General features: G+C 51.9%; 11 protein-coding genes across 11 annotated transcripts; 9 read left to right on the top strand and 2 right to left on the bottom strand.

Annotated features, from left to right (window-relative positions):
* Positions 1 to 5: 5 nt before the first annotated feature.
* DSM5745_00856 (uncharacterized protein) lies at positions 6 to 388 on the top strand (the record flags this gene model as incomplete). The annotated part of the gene is made up of 3 exons (XM_026742872.1): positions 6 to 48; positions 109 to 289; positions 346 to 388. 3 exons carry the CDS (start codon positions 6 to 8, stop codon positions 386 to 388), a joined length of 267 nt encoding a protein of 88 aa, XP_026608717.1.
* Positions 389 to 1,323: 935 nt separating this feature from the next.
* On the top strand, positions 1,324 to 4,825 carry DSM5745_00855 (uncharacterized protein; the record flags this gene model as incomplete). Its single annotated transcript, XM_026742871.1, has 2 exons — positions 1,324 to 3,456; positions 3,503 to 4,825. 2 exons carry the CDS (start codon positions 1,324 to 1,326, stop codon positions 4,823 to 4,825), a joined length of 3,456 nt encoding a protein of 1,151 aa, XP_026608716.1.
* A 761-nt stretch (positions 4,826 to 5,586) lies between these two features.
* DSM5745_00854 (RTC4 family protein) lies at positions 5,587 to 7,185 on the top strand (the record flags this gene model as incomplete). The annotated part of the gene is made up of 2 exons (XM_026742870.1): positions 5,587 to 6,863; positions 6,915 to 7,185. The coding sequence occupies 2 exons, from the start codon at positions 5,587 to 5,589 to the stop codon at positions 7,183 to 7,185; spliced, it is 1,548 nt and encodes a 515-aa protein (XP_026608715.1).
* A 758-nt stretch (positions 7,186 to 7,943) lies between these two features.
* Positions 7,944 to 9,369, top strand: DSM5745_00853 (uncharacterized protein; the record flags this gene model as incomplete). Its single annotated transcript, XM_026742869.1, has 3 exons — positions 7,944 to 8,345; positions 8,399 to 8,734; positions 8,977 to 9,369. The coding sequence occupies 3 exons, from the start codon at positions 7,944 to 7,946 to the stop codon at positions 9,367 to 9,369; spliced, it is 1,131 nt and encodes a 376-aa protein (XP_026608714.1).
* A 1,079-nt stretch (positions 9,370 to 10,448) lies between these two features.
* Positions 10,449 to 10,932, top strand: DSM5745_00852 (DUF2462 domain-containing protein; the record flags this gene model as incomplete). The annotated part of the gene is made up of 3 exons (XM_026742868.1): positions 10,449 to 10,504; positions 10,614 to 10,701; positions 10,798 to 10,932. 3 exons carry the CDS (start codon positions 10,449 to 10,451, stop codon positions 10,930 to 10,932), a joined length of 279 nt encoding a protein of 92 aa, XP_026608713.1.
* A 423-nt stretch (positions 10,933 to 11,355) lies between these two features.
* DSM5745_00851 (uncharacterized protein) lies at positions 11,356 to 13,950 on the bottom strand (the record flags this gene model as incomplete). Its single annotated transcript, XM_026742867.1, has 5 exons — positions 11,356 to 11,952; positions 12,002 to 12,327; positions 12,374 to 12,482; positions 12,531 to 13,662; positions 13,724 to 13,950. The coding sequence occupies 5 exons, from the start codon at positions 13,948 to 13,950 to the stop codon at positions 11,356 to 11,358; spliced, it is 2,391 nt and encodes a 796-aa protein (XP_026608712.1).
* A 1,801-nt stretch (positions 13,951 to 15,751) lies between these two features.
* DSM5745_00850 (5'/3'-nucleotidase SurE) lies at positions 15,752 to 17,064 on the top strand (the record flags this gene model as incomplete). Its single annotated transcript, XM_026742866.1, has 2 exons — positions 15,752 to 15,763; positions 16,063 to 17,064. The coding sequence occupies 2 exons, from the start codon at positions 15,752 to 15,754 to the stop codon at positions 17,062 to 17,064; spliced, it is 1,014 nt and encodes a 337-aa protein (XP_026608711.1).
* Positions 17,065 to 17,519: 455 nt separating this feature from the next.
* On the bottom strand, positions 17,520 to 19,098 carry DSM5745_00849 (DUF5427 domain-containing protein MTC1; the record flags this gene model as incomplete). Its single annotated transcript, XM_026742865.1, has 2 exons — positions 17,520 to 18,502; positions 18,552 to 19,098. 2 exons carry the CDS (start codon positions 19,096 to 19,098, stop codon positions 17,520 to 17,522), a joined length of 1,530 nt encoding a protein of 509 aa, XP_026608710.1.
* Positions 19,099 to 20,187: 1,089 nt separating this feature from the next.
* DSM5745_00848 (carboxymuconolactone decarboxylase family protein) lies at positions 20,188 to 20,745 on the top strand (the record flags this gene model as incomplete). Its single annotated transcript, XM_026742864.1, has 1 exon — positions 20,188 to 20,745. One exon carries the CDS (start codon positions 20,188 to 20,190, stop codon positions 20,743 to 20,745), a length of 558 nt encoding a protein of 185 aa, XP_026608709.1.
* Positions 20,746 to 22,429: 1,684 nt separating this feature from the next.
* DSM5745_00847 (uncharacterized protein) lies at positions 22,430 to 24,793 on the top strand (the record flags this gene model as incomplete). Its single annotated transcript, XM_026742863.1, has 1 exon — positions 22,430 to 24,793. One exon carries the CDS (start codon positions 22,430 to 22,432, stop codon positions 24,791 to 24,793), a length of 2,364 nt encoding a protein of 787 aa, XP_026608708.1.
* Positions 24,794 to 25,381: 588 nt separating this feature from the next.
* Positions 25,382 to 26,754, top strand: DSM5745_00846 (putative C2H2 finger domain protein; the record flags this gene model as incomplete). Its single annotated transcript, XM_026742862.1, has 3 exons — positions 25,382 to 25,544; positions 25,601 to 25,980; positions 26,035 to 26,754. The coding sequence occupies 3 exons, from the start codon at positions 25,382 to 25,384 to the stop codon at positions 26,752 to 26,754; spliced, it is 1,263 nt and encodes a 420-aa protein (XP_026608707.1).
* Positions 26,755 to 27,557: the final 803 nt, after the last annotated feature.

The raw sequence follows: 27,557 nt of genomic DNA, 5'->3' as shown, positions 1-27,557 counted from the left end.
CCAAGATGCCCCATTTGCCAGAACTAACTAAGAAGGAGCCTTCCACAGGTAGGTTGTCGCAGAGCGGAATCGTCAATGGGATGGGCAACTAATTAGTGACTACCACAGGTGCTCTCATAGACAACTACAAGTCTAGAGGCGAAGATATCGAAAATGCGCACCACAATGACGAGTCACGACTGGCAGAAGGAGTCCACTACGATAGAAACAAGGCACCGGGTCTGCTAGAAAGGGAAAAGGCAAGCACAGAGAAGGTGAATGTTGAAGGCGGCGGTGCTTCAAGTAGCATGTATGTTATGGCCGGATTCCCTATCCGTGACTATTTCGCTAACGGATTGTTTGCAGGGTTGATGGCCTCAGAAGAGGGAATCCTTCTGGGGTTGCCTGAACGATTCAACAATTACTTTGTGGTATTCGGGTCCCAGCGCATGCTCCCGATGAGTTCTTCAGCTTTACTTTGAAAGGCCTAGGAATATAATTGTGAAGAAGCATGGACCGATTGCTCTGTATAACAAGAGATGATATTTCAATACCTTTCAGAAGCACATACAGAACCAAGTTGCTGCTTTACATGGTACCATACATACTCTGGCACTCCTATAATCGAGTCATTAGCTTGAAAGACAGGCGGGTTTGATAGTTCTATCCAGGCCAGGGTGGTGCACTTGGTAGCTCTCGGCTGTGGCTACTATAGTCATGCACGGTCGTAGAAAAATATTCCGTTGATTGCTTGAAATCCACTTAGCAGAAACATTCTCCGCAATTTGTAGATCATGAAACTGTATCTACCGAAAGACTCGTGTGTTTTTTTGTTCGGCGTGGCTCGATGCTTTGACCCACGTCTGCTTTATTGATTTAATGGATCGCCGTTTTCAGAGGAACTTCATCCGCACCCCTCGATTGGAACACCAACTTTTGGGGCGGTGTCCGTATGAAAAGGTAGGAAATGTCGGATCTGATCTCTCTTTATTCACGTCTCTGTACACTATTGACCATTCAGGCTCCCATTAACAGCCTCCGCCGTCTGTCAACCGCTGTCGTCGTGTCGAATAATCGAACCCACCCCTTTTCGGATCCACCCCTCCAACTCGAACACCTTCACCTTCGTCGGTCGGAATCTTGAGCGTGTCCTGGAACCAATATCGCCAACTCTAAATCCAGACGCTTAAAGAACGAGTTGGAAACTACTCAAGGGTGGCCGTTTGCGCGGATGGGTCATATGATACGTATCATTGTCTCGGAAGTCAGACGGGGGTACCAATTGGGGAAAACAAAGGTCTAGAGCTATCTCGGAGACAACATCTGAGTTCACTTCGATGAAGAATGAGCTCTGGCCCGGCTTCCAACGTTGACGACCTTCCTGTCGATCAGCCCTCACGTACCTCGGCCCCCTCCCACGAGCCGTCGTCGGAGAACGTCAATGCGCCGAAAGCTGGGGACAACAAGGAAAATGACAACCCGCAGCAGGGCACGGCGGTAGATAAACCGACCACGGACGAAAATGATACGTCCAAGCAGGAATTCGACGATTTCGGGCTACCGATCCGCTCGCGTCCTAAGCCGCCCCGACGAGATACTGATTCACCAGTGGGGAATGACCAGTTCCATGATGCTGAGGAGAACGTCCCTGGAATGGATAACCGTACCACATCTGCGGAACCGCCGATCGAGAAGGAGTCTGAAAAAGAGGCAGACACTGATAGCAAACCACCGGTGGGCCGTCGAGAGGAGGAACATCGGTCTCCGACGCCTAGCATAAACGAGCGTGAGATAACCATACCGGATGGATCAACCACGTCTACGACTGAGAAGCATACGCTGGAGACTGCATCGTCAGATTCCCATGTCGAACCGCCTCCGCCCTATACAGAAACGCCTGCGCATGACACTGCGTCGTCACGACCCAAGCACGCGGTAGGGAGCGATATCCCTATGTCGGAGTGGTCGCACCAGCGCCTCAACGAGCATAAGGAGGAAGACGAGGCCAAGCATGAGGAAAGCGACGAGGGCGAGTGGAAGGAAATGACCGCTTTGGACGAGTTCGATCTTTACGACGACTACGGGCGACTAATCGCTCGCGGTGCCAAGCAAGAGGATGAGGAGGCGGTTTATCAAGGTCTTGGAGGAGCTGGAAAGGGCTACACCAGGGTACAGTTAGACGACGACGAAGAATCCATCAACAGTATGGATGAAGATACCAGCTACCTTTTCCGGGAAACGGCCGCGACTGCTGCTGGGGTGGAAGGTGAGGAACTTCGGGATACATTAAGCCAGCTGCAAGCTACGAAAGATCTCTTGACCGAAAGCCAGAGGATAGCATATGTAGGGGTTACCCGGTTAACTATTTATGCTATGGTGATGGATATGGAGAGAGCGCCGGCAACTAAAGGCACGAAAAAACGAAAACAAAAGGCCGTTGACTCAACACGAGGCTGGGGCCAGGCTATGATGACTAGGTTGTACTCTCACATGGACATCAACACCGCGGAACAAGTGATGATTGAGCAGCTCGCCGAGCACGGGGTTCAGCCTGAAGATCTAGTTCGGCCGCTTATGGAGAACGCCCGCGTGAAGAATCCGCTGGCAGAAGAAGCCAACCCGAAAAAATCACTATCTTCTATGTCCGGCAAGCTGAGGGATGAGAATCGGTCTATATTATCGACTGGTACCAATCGATCTTCAGAATCCAACTCACCTCCACCGTACGACCTGGAAGAGGACGTTCCAGAAGTCCAGACACCATCCCACCTGCCAACATCTGAAAAAATTGACATCGATATTCGATGGACTGTACTTTGTGACCTTTTTCTTGTCTTAATTTCCGACTCAAGCTATGACTCACGCTCGCGGACGTTGCTGGAAAAAGTTGGAGCCTCCATGGAAGTCTCGTGGTTGCAAATCGCCAAGTTCGAGAAGCGTGTCATTGATGCTCTCGAGATGCAAGAAGATGCAGACAAGGAAACCTGGGACGAGTCTGAGCATATGGAGAAGCGCCGGAAGTCGGCCTTGAAAACCAAGTACATGATTATGGGTTTGGCCACAGTTGGTGGAGGTCTGGTAATCGGTCTGTCGGCTGGCCTTCTAGCCCCAGTCATCGGCGCTGGTCTTGCTGCAGGATTCACTACCATTGGAGTTGGTGGTACCAGCGCCTTCTTAGGCGGTGCTGGTGGCACGGCTCTGATTGCATCTGGAGCTACTTTGACGGGAAGTACGATAGGACTGAGAGCGTCTCATCGGCGCACCGGGGCTGTTCAGACTTTTGAGTATCGTCCTTTGCACAACAACAAAAGGTTCAACCTTATTGTTACGGTGTCTGGCTGGATGACCGGCAATGTAGACGATGTCCGATTACCGTACAGTACCGTCGATCCTATCATGGGGGATATCTACTCGGTCTTGTGGGAGCCAGAGATGCTCAAGAGTATGGGTGAAACCATCAATATCTTGGCTACAGAGGTATGATCCAACCGATAAGCTTTATTTACTGTTCTGACACAAATAGGCCTTGACCCAAGGGTTGCAGCAGGTACTTGGGAGCACCATTCTCACGGCTCTCATGGCATCCTTGCAACTCCCTCTTGTTCTCACGAAGCTCTCCTACCTCATTGATAACCCATGGAACGTTTCGCTAGCACGAGCCACCGCGGCTGGGCTCATTCTGGCCGACTCCTTGATGGACCACAACCTGGGCAAGCGGCCGGTAACCTTGCTTGGGTACTCCCTCGGTGCGCGAGTCATTTTTTCGTGTCTAAAGGAACTTGCACACAAGGGTGCTTATGGGCTAGTTCAGAACGTCTACCTCTTTGGATCACCGGTGGTTGCCAACAAAGACGAGTTTATAAGAGCCCGGGGTGTGGTTTCAGGACGCTTCGTCAACGGATATGCTTCGAATGACTGGATTTTGGGTTACTTGTTCCGCGCCACTAGCGGTGGTATTATGCGAGTGGCCGGGCTGGCTCCAGTTGAAGGCATCCGAGGCGTTGAAAACGTCGATGTCACGAAGCTCGTAAACGGGCACATGGATTACCGCGCAGCCATCCCCCGTCTCCTGAAGCATGTCGGATGGGAGGTCCTGAGCGAAGAATTTGCAGAGATCGAAGACCCTGATCCTGAAAACCACGCTGAGCGACAGCGAGAGCTGATTCGTGAGATCGACGAGGCACGCCGAGAAGCAGAAGCCAAGCCTGAGAAGAAACGGTTTGGCTTGTTCAAGCGGGGAAAGCTGGCCCAGAAGAAGGCATGGGAGAATTACGAAATCAATTCCGAGTCGCCTCAAAGCCCGGGGAGCGGCAACGCAGCTGGCAGCGTACTTTTTGATATCGATGCCATTAGAGCGGAATTAGCCTCGGAACAGATGGAGGTCAGGCAACTTGAATCAACCTTACCACCTATGAAGCTGGATCTCAATTCTCCGCCACTGAATTCCCCTGCTACGCCGTCGTCTACAGAGGGAAAGAAGGCCGAAGAGCCTGTTCAAAGCCCACCTCAGCCTCCCCCAGCAGCGTCTTCCAACCATACTCCGCAGCGAAGGACACCGTCTCCTCCCCCGCCGCCTCCTAAAGATGAAGAATTCGAGATGACATTTGATACGTCTTACCATGAACCACCTCAGCGCTCCTTCTCGTCCTATGAAACGCCCACTTACTCCAGCGACAACTCCTTTACTTCTCGACCGGCTCTTCGATCGTCAGCAACAACGCCTGGTGTGCTTGGGGTGGGTGCCGGTGCCGCCGTCGCTGCAGTTGGTGCGGCTGGTGCGCTCGCCCTCGAAGAGAATGCATGGGCCGACCCTGATGAAGGCGAAATCTCGATGACTTTCGAATGATGAGCTATGATGTATACACGGATGATTTTTCTTATAGTCTACTTGAGGCTTGCTTCCGAGGTTTGACTTTGCTTTTAGCTCTTGATGATTACTGGTTGAATTACTCATCATGGCGATTATATACGGTGTTCCGGTTCTATTTCCCTGCATCGGCGTGCGAACCTCATTCGGACTTGACTATACAGATATATACATATATTTCTTATACGCCATATTTAATAGTCCAGAGGGCTGCGAGACAGTAGTAAACAAGCAGCCAAAGAATATTCAGTATGTCGGCCCTGGCCCCTACGTATACAAGCCCATGAAACAACAAAGAAGCGGGCAAATTGCGGAGAAGCTCAGGTCCCTCCCGCGTGTCACACCAACGCGTCTGGACTCTTACAATTCCCTCAACCCCTCAGAGACAAAGACCTTTCTTCCACTACTGCATACTGCAGACCATTTCGCAATTTATCGGTTTTCAACGGTTTCCCTTCTCTGGTCTCTCCTTCCCTCCAGTTCCCCCTTTTCCGTTCCGGTTGTGAGACACAAAAGCGAAACTCCTCACCCAACTGCTAGCAGAAGTCCACGCACTCGTATCCGCGTCTTAGCACTGCTAGCTAGCAGGTTGAATTTTCTCTCCTGGCGACCTCGCGAGCGTCAATTCGAATGCCTCCTTCCTTTTACCCTTAACCTATGTGACGAGATGCCGTTCATTTACGACCTTTAACCCTTAAAGCCCGAATTAATCGCTCGGTCTATTCCCTTACACCGCCGCTATGCCTAGCCTACGACCTAAAGCGAAGCGGCAACAACTGAAAGCCGAGCCCGAAGACGAGAGCCCTCTGTCAAGCTCCGGGGTCGAAGAAAGCGACTGGGAAACACCTCGGAAGAAGCGAAAGGTTAACTCGGCAAGAAGATCAATAAAAAGTGAACAGAAGTCGAAGCCGGTAAAGGTGGAAACTGAAGAGGATATCTATGCTTTACCCATCGGTACGAGTGACGAGGAGGGCCTTTTTTCAGATGTCGAACTGAGCGATGGACTGGAGACACCGAAGACTCGGGTAAAGGCAGAGCCTGAACAGACTTTGAGGTTGGAAGAGAAGCTTCAAGCAATTAAGGACGAGGAGAAGGATGTTAAATTGGAAAAGGGTATCAAAGTTGAAAAGGACATCAAGTTTGAGAAGGGTATCAAATCGGACAAGGATATCAAGGTTGAGAGGGACATCAAACTCGAGAAGGACATCAAATCGCCACCGAGCTCGAGCCTCAAGCGCTCATCGCAGAAGATGCTTGGTTCCGGCGACATCAAAGAGGAGATGTTTGATATGTGGTCACAACCGAACATCAAGAAGCGGCGCAGCGTTACTTTTGGGCGTCGCAAGACGCTGGACTCGAGCATGACCGAGTCACACCCTCCTTCGAGCGCACCACCGCCAAAATCCTCTTTGACTTCGGTTGAGCCAGAGCCAGAGAGCTCTGATGACGAGTGGAAGGGGAAGCTGAACAGGGAGTTCAAAGTCCCTCTCGAATTTGATCCTGATAACCTACCCAGCCCTTCGCCACCCCGAGAGATAGCTGACTCGGAAGACGAAACAATGTCTCCGCTCAGCTCCGCACCCAGTTTTGATTCCGCCGACTTTCCGTTGAAAGAGGAGGAGATCTCCGAACGCAAGTTCAATCCAGCGGATTACCTTTGCCCCATGTGCAGAGCACCGGTAGACCCAGGGGCTTTGCTCATGTTCCGAGCTCAGCCCAGGCAGCGTATTCGAGACCAACGCAAATTCTGCGAGTCACATAAACTATCAACAGCAGAGCAGGATTGGAAGAACGCTGGATACCCAACTATCGACTGGGACAAGTTTGATAACCGCATCGAGTCCCATTTTACCGAGATAGAGAAACTGCTGGTCCCGGAAACTCCGTCATACTACCGAAACTACCTCCAATCAATGCTGAAAGATGGCAAGGCGAGGAACTTTGTACTCACACTGGAGGGCGATGCGTTGGAGGTTTTGTCCTGCGGTTATTATGGGACTCGCGGGGCCGAGAAGATGTAAGGCTCTCCCTCATAACTATGTATACCCAATACTCACCAGTTCTACAGGCTTCATAGACTAACCACACGCTATTCCCGCAAGCTTCGCCGCCTAGCGACAGAAGACCATATCGTGAAAAAAGCAGGGGTTGTTGGATACACTCAGGCCGTGCTAGTCCCAGAACTAGCCCTCCGATTGATCAAGGAGGACATGGGTGTCGATGACGCTTCCGCGCGCAAGATTATGCGCGACAGCATTGATATCGGTGAAAAGATGAACCCCGCTCCAAATGATTTTGTGCCGGTTGGGGAGAACGAAGGGAGCGGGCTCTTTAACTAGGCTCTACAGCTACTTGTTTATCATACGTACGGGCGCCTGCCTCTCTGTGAGGTGTATGCTTTTGCATGCCATGTCTATGCTTTTGCTGCTCAGATACCTCCTCTTGTTCTTGTTTGTGTTTTGTCGCGGCGTACATATTTCTTAGCGTTTACGTTTATGTTCGTTGTCTAATCTTCGTTGCACATGGGAAATGCAGCATTTCGGTGTACAGCTGGATGTATATCTATCAAACTGTTAAGATAATAGGAATAAAACCGCTTTCGAACAGTGAACTGGGCCATGGATCAGCGGTAACGTGTCAGTATAGCGTAGTAAATAGCACTCAGTCTCAGCCGCAGCCGCAGCCGCAATGTCCGTATGTAGCTGAATAGGACGGCATCTGAGGCTCCTAGACTAGGTTACAGGCATGAGTATTACGCAAGGCTATTAACTCGGAGCCACTTGTATAGACGAGTCAACCAATAGGCTACCAACGCCCATCAGCCCTAGAAGCTAGCTTAGCACCAGGCACCAAGTGTATTCTTTGGCTAAGCACTAAGCCACAAAGCCGGGTACACTTTCTAATGTAAAGAGTAGATAACCCGAGCGTCCCACAATTACGGAGTAAACAGACATATAAATTATAAAGCCATTGTCTCCCAACATATTGTGGGTCAAACTATATCATACTTCTTCCCGCTTTACATTTGGACCTAACCGGGCCAACTTCCCTTTCTACATACTCAACTATACGCTCTCAAACTGACCTAGACAACATAATGTCAACGAAACCAACCCTCATCCTCGCCCCGGGCTCCTGGTACCCAGCCTCAACCTTCGATCCCCTCGCATCCCTCCTAAATGCCCACGGGTTTACCACAAAAACCGTTAGCTGGCCGTCCGTGTCCGAGCGTGCCTCCTCCGTCACATCTCTATCCGAAGACATCGACGCCCTACGCGCGCTGATCAAACCAGAAGTCGAGGCTGGGAGGGACGTCGTGGTAATCGCGCACAGCTGGGCCGGTTTACCTGTGAACAGCGGGGTGGGCGAGTTCATCAAACAACAAGGAGGCGAGAAGGGCGGCGTCGTCAAGCTCCTCTTCATAGCCGCATTCATACCCGAGATTGGGCACAGTCTCGTCTCGACGTTTGGTGGCGAGGCGGAATGGTATGTTAAGGATGTACGTGTACCTTGCCATCTACCATACCGGTACCCTACTGACAACGCAAACAGGAAAGCAACAAGACCGTCTTCCCCAGTACACCGTACGACCTTTTCTTCCATGATGTCGTGGATGGCGCATCCTGGGCGTCGAAGTTACGGCCCGCCGCATGGTCGACGACCATCGCGCCGGCCACGGATGCAGCGTATCTGAAGCTCCCGAGCTCGTATCTGCTCTGTGAAGAGGATCGCGCGATTCCGGCGTTTGTGCAGCAGATGATGGTTGATAAGGCGAGGGCGAACGGGGCCGTCATGGGGACCGAGAAGGTTAAGACGGGGCATACGCCTTGGTTGGTGGAGGGGATGGGGGAGGTCGTTGTGAATTGGATTAGGAAGGGGGTGGAGGAGGTTTGATTTCAGGAATTATAGCCTGGGATGTAGTTGAAGCTATGATGGTGTGAGTCAGTGGTTCGGGAGTTAGAGAAGATACCGATTTAGCGACCCATAGAGCATAGGTCACTAGTTAGCGTGGATTACCGGTAGTCGGGATACCTAAGAAGCCTCTACCGTAACAGCCCCTAGCGGTTGAAGCATCTTTTCTTCCCTCCTTCAGCCTCATCGAAGGAACAGCCTAAATGACTGCCGCCTAGCACAACAACCTATTGTTCAACGTGTCAGACCAACCAAATAAAGGCACCTTCCACCTCTTCCCAAAGCTACCAGCTGAGCTCCGTCTAATGACCTGGCGCGAATGTCTTCCTCGCCATGTCAAGGAGCTCGACATGCCACAGGACAAAGCCATGTGGACGAGGGCAAGCCCTCCCTGCGCTGAAAACTGGAAAATAACATTGATCAATGCATCTCCGCCCATGATATCACGCGTGCGCCGTGAATCGAGGGCCGTGGCGTTCAAAAGCGTCCGCAAACGCCAGCAGGCTTTTGGGTCCGAACAATACAGTTTGACTTCGCGCAGTTTATGGTTGAACCGTCCTGGCCCTGATTCAACACTCCGCATGACTCCGTCCATATCAACTGGGGTTTAAGGTTTAATTGGGAATGGAACACTTATCAACTCGGTGACCCGGTACGCAGTCTCATATGGCATGCTTCCCTGATAATAAAGGCCAGGCATCTTTCACGCTTGATCTCTTGCAGAATATTCAGTATTCCGAGAGCCCGGACAAGAAGACTCGGTACGACAGATGGACACGATCTAGGTTTTTGCACTTGATGCGGTCAAAGCCAAGGTGGACGTTGTTGTCCTACCGCCTGTGATTATACACGCCGATGCTCAGGCAGCCGCGGGAGTCGAGCTGTTTGGCCTCCTCGCTGATGCGCGAGTCCAGATTGTCAATGCTGATGACGTTGTCAGAATTCGCAAGTTCATGGCACTGCATGAACCCAATGCGCCAAATAATCCTTCTAAGCAGTTTGAAGTTGGCGCGGATTTCGGAGCTCAGAATCTGGACGACGCCAAAGAGAAGTTATAAAAAGTAGCCAGGAAGATCTTGGATTCAGAGCATGAGGCTCCTGAGATGCATCCCGCTATTCTCTTTCCTCTTTACACGGGACATTCGTGTAGACCGTGAAAGTATTGAGCTATCTGTTTCTGGGTCAATCAGGAGTATCTTGAGCACAGTTATCTCAGCCTGGTCAGCATAGTCTGACCAAGGCCATAACCGCAGTGATACGTTGGATGCAGAGCTCAGTTTACAGAAAGAGTCAAGGCATGTGGCTTCCGGAAAAAGCGGCAAGAAGTGATAAAAGGGATGAGCTTGGAGTCTTGAAGCCAAGTTAAACGGTTCAGAGAGTAATGACCCTAAGCGATGGCGAGCTGTCAGCGACTCAATCGAAAGGTCAACCGTGTAAACCGTAGTAACCCAGCAGATGGTTAGGATGTTGTAGATCGGAGGCTCCTTACATACATTTGATAGCAGCACTATCAGCACGTGACTACAAGGCTTATCGATAATCCCGATAAGCAACCCTTGGAATTTTTCCTATCTCCGCAGCACTCCGCTCGCCGCAGCAATCAGAACCAGCTCAACAACAAATCAACATCATCCGTTCCCTCTGTGCTGCTGGCAGTACCTCATTCTCGAACCATCCAACCTTGTACACCATGGCCCAAGGTCTCCTCAAAAAGACTCCCGCGAAGCCCGGCTCTTCCGCGAAACGGTACGTCCATCCTGCATCCAGCATTATCGCACGGCGTCCAAATCCTATATTCTTCATACGCAGAGATGACAAAGCACCAAGTAGCTAACATCTGCTTTGTACGGAATAGACCCACAGCCCAGGGCCCCAAAAAGGGACGCAACAGCCAGATTGCGCCGAAGAAGACGGCGCTGATCAAGCAGCAGAAGATCACAAAGGTTCGTCGCATATACCGTCTACACACCGGTCTGCTGGATGGCAATTGACGATACGGAACATGTTTGAGTTGAGTAGAAGCTAACATGCGCATATAGAAACTCTCAGCCGGATTAACCGCGAGGACGGAACGGAGTCTCGCGCAGCGGGCGGGACACCTTGAGATGCTTGCGGGCGGAAAGAAGGATAAGAAGGCTGGGGCGGCTAAGGGGGAGAAGAGGGGCGGGAAGTAAATGCATTAAGGGAACAAGAGGGGATGGACTTGTTGGTTCGGGATTTTGGATATGTCCGGAGTTTTTAGCAGATGATGCGTAATGAAGTTTTGATACCCATCTACCTTTTCTATTGTGATCTTTGCTATATACAAAACGGAGTACTGAAAGCCTGGAGGTAAGTTCAGGTGTAGGCATATATAGGAGGAGGGGAATGTAGTTGGAAACAATAGATGTCCATGCAGCCAGCGCAATGAGAATCATAGTTCAATCCGATATCAAATCAAGAAGAGAATCATGCAGAAATTTTAGACAAAGCAAAAGCATATGAGAAATTCGTAAGTCATAAACAGGGAAATAACGACGCTGCAAGGGTATCTCAAATAACAGCTTATCCACTCCGTCAGTCTTTTGGGTGGTTCGGTTCTAATGGTTGGTCCAAGCCTAGATCTTCGCAACTCGAATGGGTGCCCCAGATTGTTCAATCAGCTCGGTGCCTCGTTCGATCCACGCTTTGAACCCGTCGTCTGTTGGGTCAACGGGAAAATCGTCCCAAACGGGGTTCTCGGCGTCAGCGTATGTAGACCAGATGCCCTTGGGTACCTCGGAGGCGCACCAGGACGGTAGCTTAGCCAGGACGCAGGTGTAGTAAACGTAGAGGATTCTGCAGAGCAGGTCGACTCGGTCCACGTAGTGCTGCTTGGTCGGGTCAGGCTCGCGGCCGCCATCGCCGAGGCGCCTCCACCAGGATACTCGCCATCGGAGGGTGAGAAGGATGTGGCCCAGCTCCTTGAGGAAATTCATGTGTGTTTCTTGGGAGATTTGTTTCCATTTGATGTTGTAAAAATCACGCTCCAGTTTGCGGAAACCATCGACTTCGAGCATGCGGCAAACGATGCGCGAGAGCTGGGCTGCGAGGAGAATCTCGCGCTGATGTCCTTCGTCACTGACGTCCATGAGCTTTTCTTCGCCTCCAGCTTCAAGTGGAATGAAACTGTAGCAGGCACGGCTTGGCATGTTGTTCCATTGAGAAAGCAGGGTCTAGAACATTAGCCAAAGATCAGATTAAGAGTAATATAGCTGCACTCACGTAGATATTTCGCATCGGATCACAGTCCTTCACGCAGGTCAACCAGTTCTTGGACTTGTCTTTCGATTCCACAATCCGTCGATCGATAAACTCGAGGAAATTTGAGCGCGAATTGCCATTGTACTCGCTTAAGCCCCGGAGAAACTTGTATGTTTCTCCCAGGTCAAGGACGTAAAGAGAACCCCACGCTTGGCTGGCACGAATGTTGAATTTGCCCTGTCGCTCGCCAAGGAAGGAAAGCAGGTCGTTTAGGTCGAACTCGGACGGGATGTCTAATCGGACACGTCCGGCTTTATCGAGTGTGGGGTGGTTAATAGCTCGTTGAGCTATAATAGTTAGCATTGAACGAGATTGACGGTGTATTTGACGTACAAATATAATTGCACGTTCCATACTCAACAATGCTTGAGAAACACGCCCGAGCACACGGCTGCTCGTGCAGCGTAGGACGACAGGCTTCGCACGGAGCGTTTCCATCACACTGACCGGGTTAGCCATTGCTTCGCAATAAATGGCTGAGAAGGGTTACCTTTCGCTTGTTCAACCGACACTGGACGCAGGTGTCCTTGTTCTTCCTTCGCATTCCGGCGTTGGCCCTTCCAGCCATGCTCAAAGGTCCCTTGCGACGAGCACCACGGGGCGGAGAAACAAAATCCGCAGACGCAATAGAGCCACCCTGGCCGTCTTCCTGTACGATCTGCAGAGGCTTGTGACTGTCTTGACTGAGGGCGATACTTGGATTGCGCTTCTTGCGCTTCTTAATCGCGGCGGATTGAACTGCAAGCGCTTGGGGCCTAGCGGGTGCGCGCTGCGTAGCGACAGGCGACGCTCTTGTACTCGAAGGAACAGAGGAAAAGAGGACCTCCGGGTCTTCACTCACAACAAATGCAGTGGCTGTCTGAGGTTCGTGCGAGTCATCTGAGGACGCCTCGTTCTTCTGGACTTTCCACTCTTCTTCCAGCTGACGATCTGCAAAGGCCGGAACGTCCTCTCCAGTAGCAGAATAGAAATCGTAGGCACCAGGGATGTCGTCGGATACAGACGAGTTTTCCGATTTGTACTGGAGCACATCTTGCGCCGTCACCTCGTCCTTGATGAATAGAGGCCGCTGCGAGAATGCAGAAAATGATGAGGGCGAGGTCATGTTGCTAGGTAGTTGAGACTCGAGGCTGTCGAGCCAGCGCGTCTCAAGGGACTGTATAGCATTCTGGTAGCCGCCTAGGTGTTTAGTGTTCCTGTTGAGGGGCTGCGGACCCATGCCAACAGCAACCGGAGACTGCCTCGTCATAGACTCGGCGTTGGTAACTGGTTCTGTCCAGGGTTCATTTGTGAACGGAAATGCATGAGGAATGCTCTGAAACGGCATGAACTGATCCGACGGAATATCAGAGAATCCCTGTCCCTGCGACAATGCGGCGCCATCCTCAACAATAAATGCATCGGTAGAAGTCGGCTCCTTGGCGTAAGGGTAGAGCAGAGACCCTTCCATCGGATAGCCGGGCATGATATTGCTGAACATGTGCAATGGCGGCCATGACTCGTCCAATTGAAAGTTATCATCGGCGGAAGGCAAGGTCTTGGGGCTCACGGTGCTGCTGAGGGTCCCCTCAGCGGAGGCCTCCGCTAGCCCAAACTTGTCTGGCGAAGTTGCATGCTTGCTACTAGACAAAGCGCATTAGCCGGCGTTCTCCGGAAGCGCCATAAATCCAGTACGGTTCGTACCTGCAATCATCGCTGTGGTAGTCGCCAGGCTGCCCTAGTAAAGAAGTGTTTCCGCTCAAGTCCGCAAACTCCGAATCGCTGTGGTTTGAATCCTGGCTCGTATCCCAATCCAGCGGCTGCTCGTACGCTGTGTTTTCCCACGGTATAGTAAAGACGGTATCTGATTGATAGCTATCGAGGATCTTGGGGTCAATGCCCGCAGCGTTCTGAGCACTCTCGCAGTCCATACAGGGGAGTCCGAAAGCGGGGGCGCGTCGTGATATGCGAGAAGCCGGCAAGGTCCCCGAGTCGACTGGTGTTCGGGGGGTGGGAGGCTGCGCGAATGCGACAACACAAGTCAGGTACAGGCGATGGAGGGTGTTAGGAAGTCCGGAGGTCGGGAATACCTCCAGATAAGTAGCGATGATCGATGGGTGTGAGAGAGAAGAAGGAAAGAGGGAGAGAAATTTGGATGACAAGAGAAGTTCCCCACCAGACTTGAGGCGATCGGCCTCCGGTGCGGTGCGCAGTCGTCAGAACTGGACGGTGATTACTGTTAATAATATCCGCAGCACGGGCCAGCAGTCTCAGGTTATGTCTTTAATGCTGCCAATTGTCGAGTAATCTGGCCTTTATAATTCTTGTCGAGTGAGTCTCTGTCGGTGTTTTATGTGTTTGTGTATGGCCCCTGCTGCAACCCCTCTGAAGATCGAGCAGATCAGTTCTGGGCATGAAACTCGCTCCAATTCATGATCGCCAACCGCGCCAACACACCAAGAAATACCAAGTCCATAGCCCGCGTCATTATAGCCAGATCACCCAGCTCTCATTGCGAGATAACGCCCAGTTTACTCATACGATGTTTAATGCTCACTATCAGCATTACGCACGATCATCCCATCCAACAGACCAGCTGACCTTCGTCGCAGTCGCATAGTACGGCGTCTTCACACTCAATCCAGGTTCGGAATGCGCCCCAATGATCGGTTTTTCCTCAGCCGGAGATGGAGTAATAGAATGATTAATGGTATACTACCAAGACCGATCCAGGGCGCCCTTCTAGAAGCGTGTTCCGTTCGGAGTTATTCTTTGGTTAACCCAGAGTTGACTCTGGGCGGAACTACGGGCAAATATCACCTCAGGTCGCCCGTCCGAGTCTCAACAGTCAACAAACGGTGAGATGTCACGTCTTGGCTAAGCAAAGAATGCACCGCACCTCAACAAATGCACTGGTGACTGAGCACCCCGGGCTTCTCCCTGCGATGCAAGAATACTCCGTAGAAGGCCCGGAGCCTGGCCGGAGATGCCCAGCTGGAGGCCCCGGACCAAGATCTCCCTGTCAGCCCCGTGTAGTTTGAGGCATGAACCCACCGGAAAACTCTGGTGTCATGCTACAGCCGATCCAATTCTCGGCGCTTCACTGTTGTTTCGTGAACTATATCAGGATCTCTCTTGGCATGCCTCACTCATAATCGATCTTCTCCCTTTTCCGCTCTCATTCCAAATCTCTCGGCATCTGACTCGACGTCTGGCTTCAACAGCACCTTGAGTAAGATGACGGCTTTTTGGATTTCGGCGGCAGCTGGCCATGGTTGGAGTCTGGATGGCGGAGATTTGTTCCCCACGAGAGCTCACCGAATCCTCTTTCGGTCTATCTAGGTCTCGGCGCGTCTTGTCTCATACCATACTTGTTTTATACATCTTTCTACACTTCATCTCGTCATCTATACCGTATAAGTATTTTCATTTCATACATCGCCCGATCCCCCTCTCCCCGCAAACTCCCAAAAGCTTCACCGTGACGATGAAGTCGAAAAGGACGAGAAGTGACATCGGTAGAAAACGGGCAACGAAAAGGCCTCATTCCGAGATAGCTATAAATACAAGGAAATGGGTGACCTCTCGAATTATCGTTTCAAGATTCCACGAAATCAAAGTCCCAGTTCGCCTCTTACTTAGGTCATAACTATATCCGGCACGCCGTAACTACATAACTATCGCCTGCCAAGTATCGAAACACCCAAAATACTCTCGGAAAAGGCGCCTGTGATGCATATATTGGTATGTTTTCTTTTTGCTTGCTTGCTCAATCTGGGACAAATCAGTGCAGTCCATCCATTGCTTCGCCTCGCCCCAGCCGTCATGCTTGTGGTGATCATGAAGTCACCAGACCAAGACCAGCAGCATTAGGCACTCAGCATTCCAATAATCCCTTCGCTCCAAGCGAACACAGACAAGTTCTTGAAGGCGAGGTGGCTGATCGGACATGGCCCGAGATCGGGAGCCTCCGATGGAAGGACGATGGAATTGGATGCATCATGCACAGATCTAGAAACAGACGAGACTAACAACTCCCCCAGCTAGTCAACGACGACGGCCCGCCCTCGGCGCGCCTCTCCCCATACGTGCAGCCTCTCGTCAACGCCCTCCAGCGCGCCGGCCATCTCATCTCCGTCGCCATCCCCGCCGCCTCACGCTCCTGGATCGGCAAAGCGCACATCATCGAAGCCCCATTGAAAGCAACCTACGTACCCCCAGCCGCGTTCCGCAATGACGGCACCTGGGACGAGTCATACACAGACGACAACGACGCCGAGACCGAATGGCCCTGGGTCGTGATCACAAACGGCACGCCCGCCAGCTGCGTGCAGCTCGGCCTCTTCAACCTCTTCAGCGACAGACCACCCATCGACCTCGTGATCTCCGGCCCGAACCACGGGCGCAACGCATCAACAATCTACAACCTCTCGAGCGGGACCGTAGGAGGCGCTCTTGAGGCCGCGACGTGCGGAAAGCGCGGGATCGCAGTCTCCTTCGGCAGCAAGGACGCGCAGCCGGGTGACATCATTGAAGCGGCCGCGCGACTAGCCGTGCGCATTGTGCACCACCTTCTCGAAAACTGGGATGAGCGCGTGGAGCTGTATAACCTGAATATCCCCATGCGGCTGGACGTTGAGACGAGGCCTGTGCTGTATACGAGGACGCTCCCGTATTATTGGTCGCAGGGTTGTCTTTATGCAGAGGTTGATGCAGATGCAGCTGCAGCTGCAGCTGTGGGTGGGAAGAAGGCGTTGACGAATGGGGTGAATGGGCATGGACATGGTCTTACGAATGGCGAAGCGGAGAAGGAGAAGGAGACGGATATCGCGACGCTCAGCAACGGCGCTCAGGATCAGACGAATGGGACGAAGCCCTCATCTACACTCAAATCGCGTGACTTCAAGTGGTCCGCCCAGCTCACAGACATGAAGAAGGCCCTGCAAGAGAGTCCAGAGGGCACAGATGCGCATACCGTATTGAACGGCAGCACCAGGTACGAATTGCACCCCATATCCAAACCCGACCATGGATTTGAATACTGATTTTGGACTATCTGCAGTGTGACACCTCTTTGCGCAAACTTCTGGTATGTGCCGGGGTTAGAGGGCCCTTTGCATCTTTGATTTGATACAGCACGGCTAGATCTGTTTCATAGGATAGATTTCCGACCTACTAGATACCTACTTGCTAGAATGATACCCGCAACGGTTTCTTGTTTTCGACTCTCTTCTTTGCTTCCAGGTCGAGCAGCTGCATTCTTTGAAAGGCTAACGGGAGCTTTGGCCGTGTAAGGTCTATACGACAAGGTTTAAGGCTGAAACAAGATAAAGCTGTCTTACATCTCAAGACTGTGGTTAATGGAATGGCGTTCATTGGAGTATCATAATAGCTCAAGATAAGTCTTACCCGAAGAAAAAGCCAAAAATGACAAGCTTTGCGACGGGCTGAGATGCATTAACGGCGGTAGATATAAGAAGTGAGATTAAGCTGCAGCACGTCACAGCGCCCGGGCAGCTTCCCCGGCTCCACTCTCCACAACAGATGCCTGCTCAGCACGCATCTTGCCTTTTGAAGCAGCGGCCTCACCCACGCCCATCCTGCGTGCAACGTAGCGCTGCGCGACGACGCCAATAGCAAGCGATATGGACTCCTCAATCCATTCAGCCGCCCATTCGCGAGGGTCGACGCCACCACCTTCGACGATTTCAGCAATGTCTTCCGGAACTACGGCACGGGGCACGTGGCCATCTGCAGACTCAGACTCAGGGTCATGTGCAGGAGCTGAGGAGGCGTCTAGCCAGTTGATCCATTTCTGGGGAATGGCCTGTGAGACTGCGTGAAAGGCGATGCCGTGGATAGGGTCGTGGAGGTAGAGGGCGAAGGCAATTTCTTCTTCTGGTGCGTCGGGTACATCAACTACACCCTGCGGCACGGCCTTTTCCGTTGTTGGGCCAGCCTGGAAGAGGTCAGCAGCTGAGGTTGTCTGGGCGACGGCTTGGATGGCGAGGAAAATGTCGCTGCTCCGGACAGGGTTGGTCTCGCTGAGCACTTGGGTGGCTTGCTTCGCGGCTTCTTCAACCCCGCCTCTAGAGGCGTAGAATTCAGCCGCGTACCCCTCTGCGCTGGCTCGGCAAAGCTTGGTTGCCTCCACGAGGCCGGGCACGGCCGAAATGCTGCGGGGATTCCCTGGAGTGACAGTGCGCCACCATGGACCATCACGCCAGCCTGCGGTTGATGCGCTGTTGTCCTGCCCACGCTTGGGCGCGGATTCCTGGCCTCTCTGGATGACTAGCAGATCGCCTCCTTCAACCTGGGACATAACACGAGAGAAGACCGCGTAAACAAGGGGGTCAAGGCTGGGGTATCCTGACAAGTCGTGTGTAACGTGGATTTGAAGGCGCTCGTGTGATGAGATTGGGGGTGCAATCGTGTGGATGAGCGAAGTAAATGTAGGTATAGCCATGCTGCGGAGCTCGCCGCCTAGCGATGTCAGTACAAGCATGCCATTCATGTGGTCGGAAACAAGTACCCAAGTCTCTTAGTGCACCGACATTCCCTCTCACCTGCTCCGCCCACTTCAGAGCTTCTTCATTCTGTTGGATTTCCTTGACGGCAGCTTCAGCCTGCTTCATAGCGGCAGAAGCAGTCGCCGTCGCAGTTGCGAAAATTCCTCCCCACCAGCCTCCGCCACCACTAGAAGATGTCTTTTCCTCAGCTGGCAGTTCCTTGCTAGGAGCGGGTTGCGCATCTGCGGCTTTGTTGTGTCGGCCACTCTCCCCGGACTTTCGAGGCGCGGGCTTGTCCTCACTCGACCGGCCAGCAGGTGTCGCCGGTTTGGGCGATTTCGTTGATGGCCTTGGCTCATTTGTCGATGTCCGCGGGGTTCCAGCCCGGCTGGCAGGGCGCTGGGCTGCTAGGGATCCCAGCTCGGCCAAGATATCCTCATCGGACGGGGGAGCGGTATTTGCGGTGGTGGCTGCGGGCTTCGTCGAGGGTTCCGTTGTGCTCTCAAGGCCCAGATTGTCGAACTGGGCGAGAAGCTCGTCACTCGTGGGTTTTGCGCCTTTGGGGGGCATTGTGGTTTACGTTTGTGTTTTGGACACGAAGATGAGAACTGCGATGGTGACGCGGGTTGCTGCTTGTTCGTTGGAGCGGTGGGGATCCTCCGGCCTGCGCCAAGAAGCTTTAGCGTGCATAGAGAGAAGCAAAGGGTCAAGGCAACTCTACTTACTCCGTACGTCCCTGGTCTACCACTGCCTTCCTTCTTCCTTCTAAAGGCTCAATCTAGGACTGTGTGGAGCGGAAAAAGAGTGTTCTGGAAAAGAGCCCTCTGTTTTTAACTGGTCGCCTCGCCCTTTACTGAGCTTCCGCAGGAGTCAACTCGAAGGCATGACCTCACCGTGAAATAGTCACGGCACACGAGCAATGGAATTCTATGCATGATCCAAAAAGGAAAGCAACTTTTGCCTCCTTTGTTTCTTATATTCCCTCGGCCACCTACTGGCTTTTTTTCGAGCAACATCCTATACCAGTAAGTTACTGTTTCGCAAACCCATAGCAACCGATCAAGAGCGTCTATGCATTCGACGTGCGAGTAGAACACCAGCGAAACATTTTCCCGCTGGCTGGTAGGGTCTCGTGAAGGTCTTTGATATTCATGACCAGGGAGAATGTGGCCGAGGGCGGAGCACAGCGGAATGAAGCCGGGCGCGGCGTTACCGATGCTGGGTTGATAGGCCACACTGCTCCCACCGATCCGAATAGACCATGTAAATCATCAACAGCATTAATGGCCGTGGTATCGCAAATGGCTTTTGGGATAGATCTGTAGATAGAACGAGTAAACAGGCCCGCCGCCGCCCGCGGACCCTCCGTTCCCGCAGTCCACGCGGGGTTCCTTGGTGGGCCATGATCGGACTCACTCCGTCCCTAGGTATAAATCAGCCTATCCCCAAGTCCTTTGCAGGTACATCCACAAGACCTAGTATCAAGTCAGATCCCATTGTTCTCTATTGGATAGCGGGTAAGTCGCACTTATCACATCTTACTCAGATCATCATTAATCTGTATGAGTAACTGACGCAGTCTAGATTACCTGGTAACCAACACCATATTGCAGAATCTAAACTTCAAGTATACCTAAGTTTAAGACACATCAAATCGAAATGCGCCTCCCGTATGTCGCCGACCCGCCACCAACGGACACACCCGAGGAGGCCGAGATTCTGGCCAGGGTCCAAGCCAGACGTGCACCCAATGGCCTCCTCCCCCTAGACCGGGCCCTTCTGCATTCATTCCCCGTGGCAAACGGGTGGAACTCATTTCTCGGCGCAATTCGCCAAAGGACCAGCCTCAGCGATGTGATCCGTGAACTTGTCATCTCCCGCGTGGCAATCCTCAATGGCGCCCTGTTTGAGTGGGAGCAGCATTCGCCTTTGCTATCACAGGCTGGGTTGAGTGATACAGCGCTCCAAGTTGTCGGCGATGTTGATGCTGATATTGATGCAAAGGTGGCGGAAGGAGTGTTTAGCGCTGCCGAAGGCGCTGTTTTGCGGTATACCGATGCCGTTACAAAGACTGTTACTGTGCCGGAAGTGATTTTCGCCGCTGTTAAGGAGCGCTTTAGTGATAGAGAGGTTGTCGAAATTACTGCGACTGCTGCTGCTTATAATTGTGTCAGTCGGTTTTTGGTTGCGTTGGATGTTGGAGAGAAGAATATGTGACGACCTTCGATATATATTTGAGAACGGAGCACCAAGGCAGTATACTATATTCCCATCTCAAGTCAAATTATGCAAGGGACATAACATTTCCATATTAAACTTTCTTAGAGAAGAAAAAGACGAAATATCCATGGTTTAAGCATACATGGATGGATTTTGCATCCCACTATCATCAATCTAATTTCCACTTGTTTCTGATCATATACTTCGGAAACGTAAACTCAGAGTTTAAGGTGCAGCCATGATAAGCGTCAAACTCTCCCCTCAGCTTCTCTGACCACCCAATTAGAATCCACTCAGTTAATACTTCCGGTCCAATTGATTTCTGCTAACATTGTGTCTATAGTACCATGGCTACAGTGAATGATGTCAATTGTTGTATTACCAATACACAGTAAGTATATTTGCTCCAATGGCAGCACGCGATCAGGGGAAACTCCAAAACTCATCCAAGATAAATCTCAGCTTGAAGGGCATATTCATGTACCATTCATACCGAGTACCGAAATATGCTTACTGTGTTACTATGTCTCTATTAGTCAATAGTGAGACCTCTGAATCACCCATTGTCAGGCTGTTCAGCAGAGACCGGGATCAAAGCCGGGGATCGATTGGCCGATGGAGTGGATCTAGCCCAGGGAAGGCGTAATATTGGCCGAGGCGCGTAAAGGCCTGTATGAGCGCTAAGGAGCAGTAATTTAGGGATCATCTCTAGTTCTTCTTCTACAGGCCCTCGCTCTCAGAACTGTACGGACTCAGGTTTTTCCCTCGTCTACACCTCCTCCATCATCGAGTCCTTTTCTTTGTCGAGTCCAGCTCGCGCGGACTGCCGCTGGTTGTGTTGCCTGTCTTTTGCTCTTATATTCTCCGTTTTTCATTCGGCTGCTTCTTGTCTTTTCCTGCTACAACCCCGTCAATCTCATACTTCTCGTCAAGCCTTTTCCCGCCTCCTGCACTGGATAAGCCACTAGCACAACCGTCAATCTCTCAATCTCCCAGTCTTCTAGTCCTACACACATTTGATCGAGGACTGATCTGCCCTGCGCTCTGTTTTGGGCGTGGTCGGGACGCATAGATTTCTGCTTACCCGCTTGGTTCGTCTCTACTTTAGCGGTTCCAGAACTCTGCGTGCCTTACTACTACTACACTACACTACACTTCATACATTCAATTCAGTCCCTGGCAACCACTCGCGACCTCCTTCTCTTGTTCGACTACCCTGTCGCTATCCCTGAGTCGCCCTCTGGGTCTCTTCTCTGGGGTAGTCGAGCCTGTTTTTACCTTCTTCTCGAACTGCTCGATCTGTTGTTCCCGGTAAGTGTTACATCTCGTTTGTTTCGCTCGCACCACGTATGTGGATTTCTCCGTCGCATTGTCAAAGCTTTATCTACTCGATCTTGCGATTTTATGCATTCATCCAATTATTTCCTTTCTGGTTTGTTCTTTCCGCTACTCACTCGATGGACTCGATCCTTACTCTTTCTTCTTTTGTCCTACAATCTTCCCTTGCGCACTCTATTACTTTGTCTTGGCAGCACGGCGAACTTTTCAAGCAGGATTTGATCGACTGACTCCATGTCCAGGCTTCTTTATTTTGAAAATTCATCTTAGAGGCTGGTCTCCGACTTGTTACTTCTTGTAATTATTTTTTTACTTCTATTCACGCGCTCTGTTTCGGTCAACCATGAGACCCGTTTCTCAAAGTGAAGCGGACATGGAGAGCCATACTTCAGAGATGGCCAGCCAGGACTCTCCGCTGCGCCGAAAATTCTCCGAACCCATACACGAGAATTCTAACTCTACCAAAACAACACCCTCACCAGCGCCAGATGAACCAATATGTGGTAAATGTGGAGAACACATTGAATCATCTTCTGATATGTCTCCCGATGCAGCCATCAAGTGGCACATGAACTATAAACACAATGGTGCCAAGGACATGGCCCCGTATAACAACGATACTGTTCCAGATTACGAGAGTCAGACCTATGATGGCGATGATGATGATGAGCAGGCTGAAAACGAAGATATGGCTGTTGATCAAGTCAACGGCTCGCCTCGCTCAGCAGACTATATTGACGACAACGCCGAAGCTGCTGAAGAAGAGCAAGAAGAAGAAGCAGCAGCAGCAGCTGAAATGTATGGCAACGGAAAGGAGCCTGCTGATGCAGATGGCGCTGAGACCACTGGTTATGGAGAAGTTCCCGAGGGTGAATCCGATGTTGCCCTCTCTAACCAGCTCCACGAGTTTTCTCGCGAAGAAGATTCTGCGTCTGTCGAGAAACGCCTTCACAATCTATGGAACATCCATGATGTCCGTGAGTTTACTAAAGACTATGAAGACAACACCGCCGAGATGAATGAGACCTGGACAAGCGTATTCAGCGAACCAAAGCGCGGCAAGAAACGCGAGGCGCCAGAGCTTCTCCAGCGTCCAGATCCCTACAAGGCGACAAAGGTCGGACGGGGCGAATTTCTCGAAATGGCACCTCTTGAGGATTTCTTGGCTCAACTTCGCGAACCGGAATTGCGCTCAAGCGATGAGCTGTTTGCTATTACCGAGAACGTCGCTTATGCTCTGAAAGTGTGGCAAGATGAGTTTCTGGCGATCGACAAGCTCCAAAAGCTGGCCACCAGGCACAATCTCAAAATCACGAGTGATCCACGAAAACTCGAGCGGCCTCAGGTTTTCGAAGACAAAAAGGAAGCAATGCTGTACGGCTACAAACACGACCCAAAAGAAGACAAAGTTGGCTTTCAGAATCCTTTCTTGCAGGGTGGTTTCAAACCAACACCGGCCCAATACAGGAAAATGGTTCAGAAAGCTGGCGTGAACAATCCTAACCCCGATGGGTGGCGAACAATCTCCAAGTTCGGTGTTGACCATGTCCCCAAGTTTCAGAACCCTCCTCGGGAAGACGTTATTGCAAAAGCAACTCGGAAACGCAAGGCTGCCGAACTTGAAGCGGCTACTAGAACCAACGATTCCGATGAAGCCGCAGCCACCGAGACTGCTACGCCCGCTGACGCCGACCAAGATTATGCTAATGCTGCAAAGCGCCGTGCTCGTAATCGCGACTCCGCCACCGAGAATGGACGAGGTCTCACCACGCGCGGCCGTGGTGGGCGTCCTCGCGGAAGAGGTGCTGCCCGTGGAGGCTCGCGTGCTGCTTCAGAGGCCCCGCTGGCTCCAGCGCATACACTCGGCACTTCGGCGAGCGCGACACCTGTACCGGAAGACTTGCAAGTACGGCTCGGTGCCTCGCAACTGGTACCGATCGAACCGGCACCGAATGGAGGGCCAGCAACTGCATCTGACACCAATCAACTACTCGGAGGTGCGCAAGGTGTGCTTGACGCAGCCGATATTGCGCGAAAACAGAAGATTGCGAACTCAAAGAATCCGAAACGGACGGAAGCTATGCTCAACCACTGGGCTCGCTTTAACCGAGAAGGACGAGTGCGTAACCCGAAACGGTCCAAAGCCCAAATCGAAGCGGACAGGGCTGCAGAGGCGGCCAAGAAGGCCACAGACGGCCCGAAACTCGGAATCAAACCGAAGAAGAAATCTGTCAGTCCGGGGGCTCTTCCTACGCCCCCGCGAGTCGACGCCGGCCTTGCCCCTGCGCCGCCGCCAATGCCCTTGGCTCCCCCGCCTCAGTTGGCGCCCGGTCCTCACCCTCATCCTCACCCGCACCCGCACCCTCATCCTCATCCTCACGGCCATCCTCATCCACATCCGCATCCGCATCCGCATCCACCTCCTCATCCCCATCCTCATTCGCATCCTCATACTCCGCAGCTGCCACCGCAGCTTCAGTCGCAACAGCTTCCGTCGCAATTGCCACCGCTTGCTGCGCCTCGCGGCTTGGCTCCATATCCACCTCCGCATCTAGATCCTAGGCCCATGCCGCCATTTCCTCTCGCTCGTGGACCTGGTCCTCTCCATCAACCGCCGCCGCCGCCCTATCGCACGCCATACCCTGACTATTTCAACAGTCCATATGGACCACCTGGGCTACCTCCTCCAGGACACCCGCGGCCTTAGTTGTCCCTCTACTCTGACCACTTATTTTCCCTATGTTTCCCCTGTTAATACTAATGTAATCTATCTCACTTTTGTGGCGGGCTACAGGAAGGGTTGTACATCTAGTGCACGTTTTGTTTATACATACCCGGCTACACGGTGGGTTTCTGCCTTATAAGCGTTATACCAGCGAGAGGCGTTTGGAGTCCCAGTTTCTTTCTCTCACTGTCTTATTTATACTGTACTTACCACTTTTTCTTCTTGTATTATTCACCGATTGGTTAAGGGTTATCCGTACCATACTTTGGGTGGAAGTGTTTATCACTTGGATTGAAATGGAAGACAGGAATTTTTGTCAGTCTTGTACCTAGAAGACTAGAATCATTTTCTGGCCGGCTACTCCGTATCTTATCCTACTTCATAAGACATGCCAGTGTGGCACCGTAACAGTCTTACTTGATATCACGTGCTGAGCTTATTGCACGTGATGGGTGTTCTCCCTCCGGTCCTAGGAACTTCACCATGACCGAATCTCCACCAACACCTCCGCTCCTCATTTCTACCTCTCTGTTGCATTGACTCTCAATCCCTCATATTCTTCTCATCGCAATGGGAAAGAAAAGACGCAGCCCTACCTTGGAAGAGGTTTTAGCTCGCCCGTGGTGTTACTATTGCGAGCGCGACTTTGATGACCTCAAGATCCTCATCTCACATCAGAAAGCGAAACACTTCAAATGTGAAAGATGTGGCAGAAGGCTCAATACAGCTGGAGGTATGCTTCATCTTTTGTCAAAATTGTCGCTAGCTCTTCTAACTCATTTCTTCCAGGATTGTCGGTCCACATGAGTCAAGTACATAAGGAGCAACTGACCGCCGTTGACAATGCGCTGTCCAACCGATCGAGTCTCGACGTCGAGATTTTTGGTATGGAGGGAGTACCTGAAGATGTCATTCAATCACACAACCAGCGCGTTATTGCCCAGTTCCAGCAGTCAGAGGCGGAACGACAAGCGATAACGGGAAACCCTCCGTCCGGAGCGTCGACTGCGACCGGCCAACCTGCGAAGAAACCAAAGGTCGAGAACATATCAGATCTGAAGAAGCGACTTGCAGAGCACAAGGCGAAGAAAGCGGAGTCTCGAGCTGGAGGGAGCAGTGGCGAAGCGACTCCTGTCGGTGCGGGCCAGACTCCAACAACGGCCGGATTTGTAAGTGCACTCTTCTAATGCTTGAAAATACTTGCTAATATGTCGCATTCGTAGACGCAGCCACCTACGATCGCCGCCCCTACGCAGCCATTCTCTTATCCTCAGCCATATGGCGGGGCTGGTTCCCCTTACCAGGCGACGGCGAGTCCTGTTTACCCAAACTTCTCCCCCGGACAACCGCAGTACCCTCCTCCCACGCAATACTCCACTCCCGGATACTCGCCGCAGCCAGTACCAGGCTTTGGAAACACACCGTCCCAGTTTCCACAACAGCAGCCTCAAATCAACAGCCTACAAACCACATTTGCTCCTCGATCGGGAAGCTTACCTTCGGCACCGAGTCTCCCTCAACGACCCGCTGTTGGCGCTCCGCAAGTCAACGCATATCAGTTACAACAGATGCACATGGGCCACCCTCTTCCTACAACGGCCGTTCCTGGTGTTGCCAATGGCGAGAAGCCCGAACCTACGGCGTTCTCTTCTTCGGTTGACGATCTAATCTCCGGAGCAGCCAAACAAGCTGATCTAGCGGCGGCGGCGACTCCCAAGCCGGCAGAAGGCGCAGAAGAAAAGCCGAGCAAGAAAGATAAGTCGAAGCAGTCACGGTTGGTCTATTCAGATAATGAAACCAGCCCTGAGGAGAAGATGGCGAAACTGCCAAGGTACGCATTCGTTCCTGATCGTCGGGGAGAGACTGCGCTGCAAGAGCTTCCGCCTTCTGTAGTCGTCGGTCAAGTGCCCATTTCAGAGGCCACAGTCATGCCGGATCCTTGATCAACACCGTACGATTAGGTGCATCCGAGTACAACCGTCGGCACGCGCCATGCAAAGACAGATTCGGGACAATATATTCCAGCTAAGTCGATGCATGTTGAAATTCTAGATACGCTATGAGTGCTTTTCTTTTTCTTTCGCTTCCGGTCATATATCGTGCAATTCCTGCCCTGATGCTTTATCAGTAGTTCTGCCGGCGCACTTCCTCTTGCAATAGGCGCCGGCTTTACTCTCTGGAACCGAAAACGAGCAAAGCTGCAGGAGCAGACACGGTTTGACGAAAATGGCCGATCCGATGTAGTCTCGGTGAGTGCGTTGCAACGCCCTGACTCAGGAACTGATACTTGGGTTGTTACGAGCGATGCGGTTGCGATATCGATATCTGGCACTTGATATTTGAACTGTTGTCTGGAGGAAAACGCCTACTTTGATGCTGTTGGGCGCCGGCCCGTCTTTATCCTCGTTCGCTTTCGTTACGTCGCATGGGCGAAGAAGAAGTTATCGTTCCTACTGTAAGTTTCGCCAAGGTAGGCAAAACTCCATTTGCATGAGAAATTTAAGGCGACATAACCGAGAATACAACAAGTAATCTCACAACTCCATCTCATCGTATCTCCTTTTCCGTTCCGTTCACCTACCCACCTCTTCCACGTAAATCCCATAGACCCATCTCATCCCCCGAACTCAAAACACATCCTAATCAGACCTTCCTCCGAACCGCGCCCCCAAAAATCACAATCCCATAGATCGCCAGCACACTCAGAACAACAGGCACAAGCTTCCTCAGCCTGATCGCGCGCGGG

Source organism: Aspergillus mulundensis (assembly GCF_003369625.1).
Source record: "Aspergillus mulundensis strain DSM 5745 chromosome Unknown scaffold_0, whole genome shotgun sequence".
Taxonomy (NCBI): domain Eukaryota; kingdom Fungi; phylum Ascomycota; class Eurotiomycetes; order Eurotiales; family Aspergillaceae; genus Aspergillus; species Aspergillus mulundensis.
Note: the sequence above shows the minus strand (reverse complement) of the source record. Positions and strands in the feature narration are given on the sequence as shown.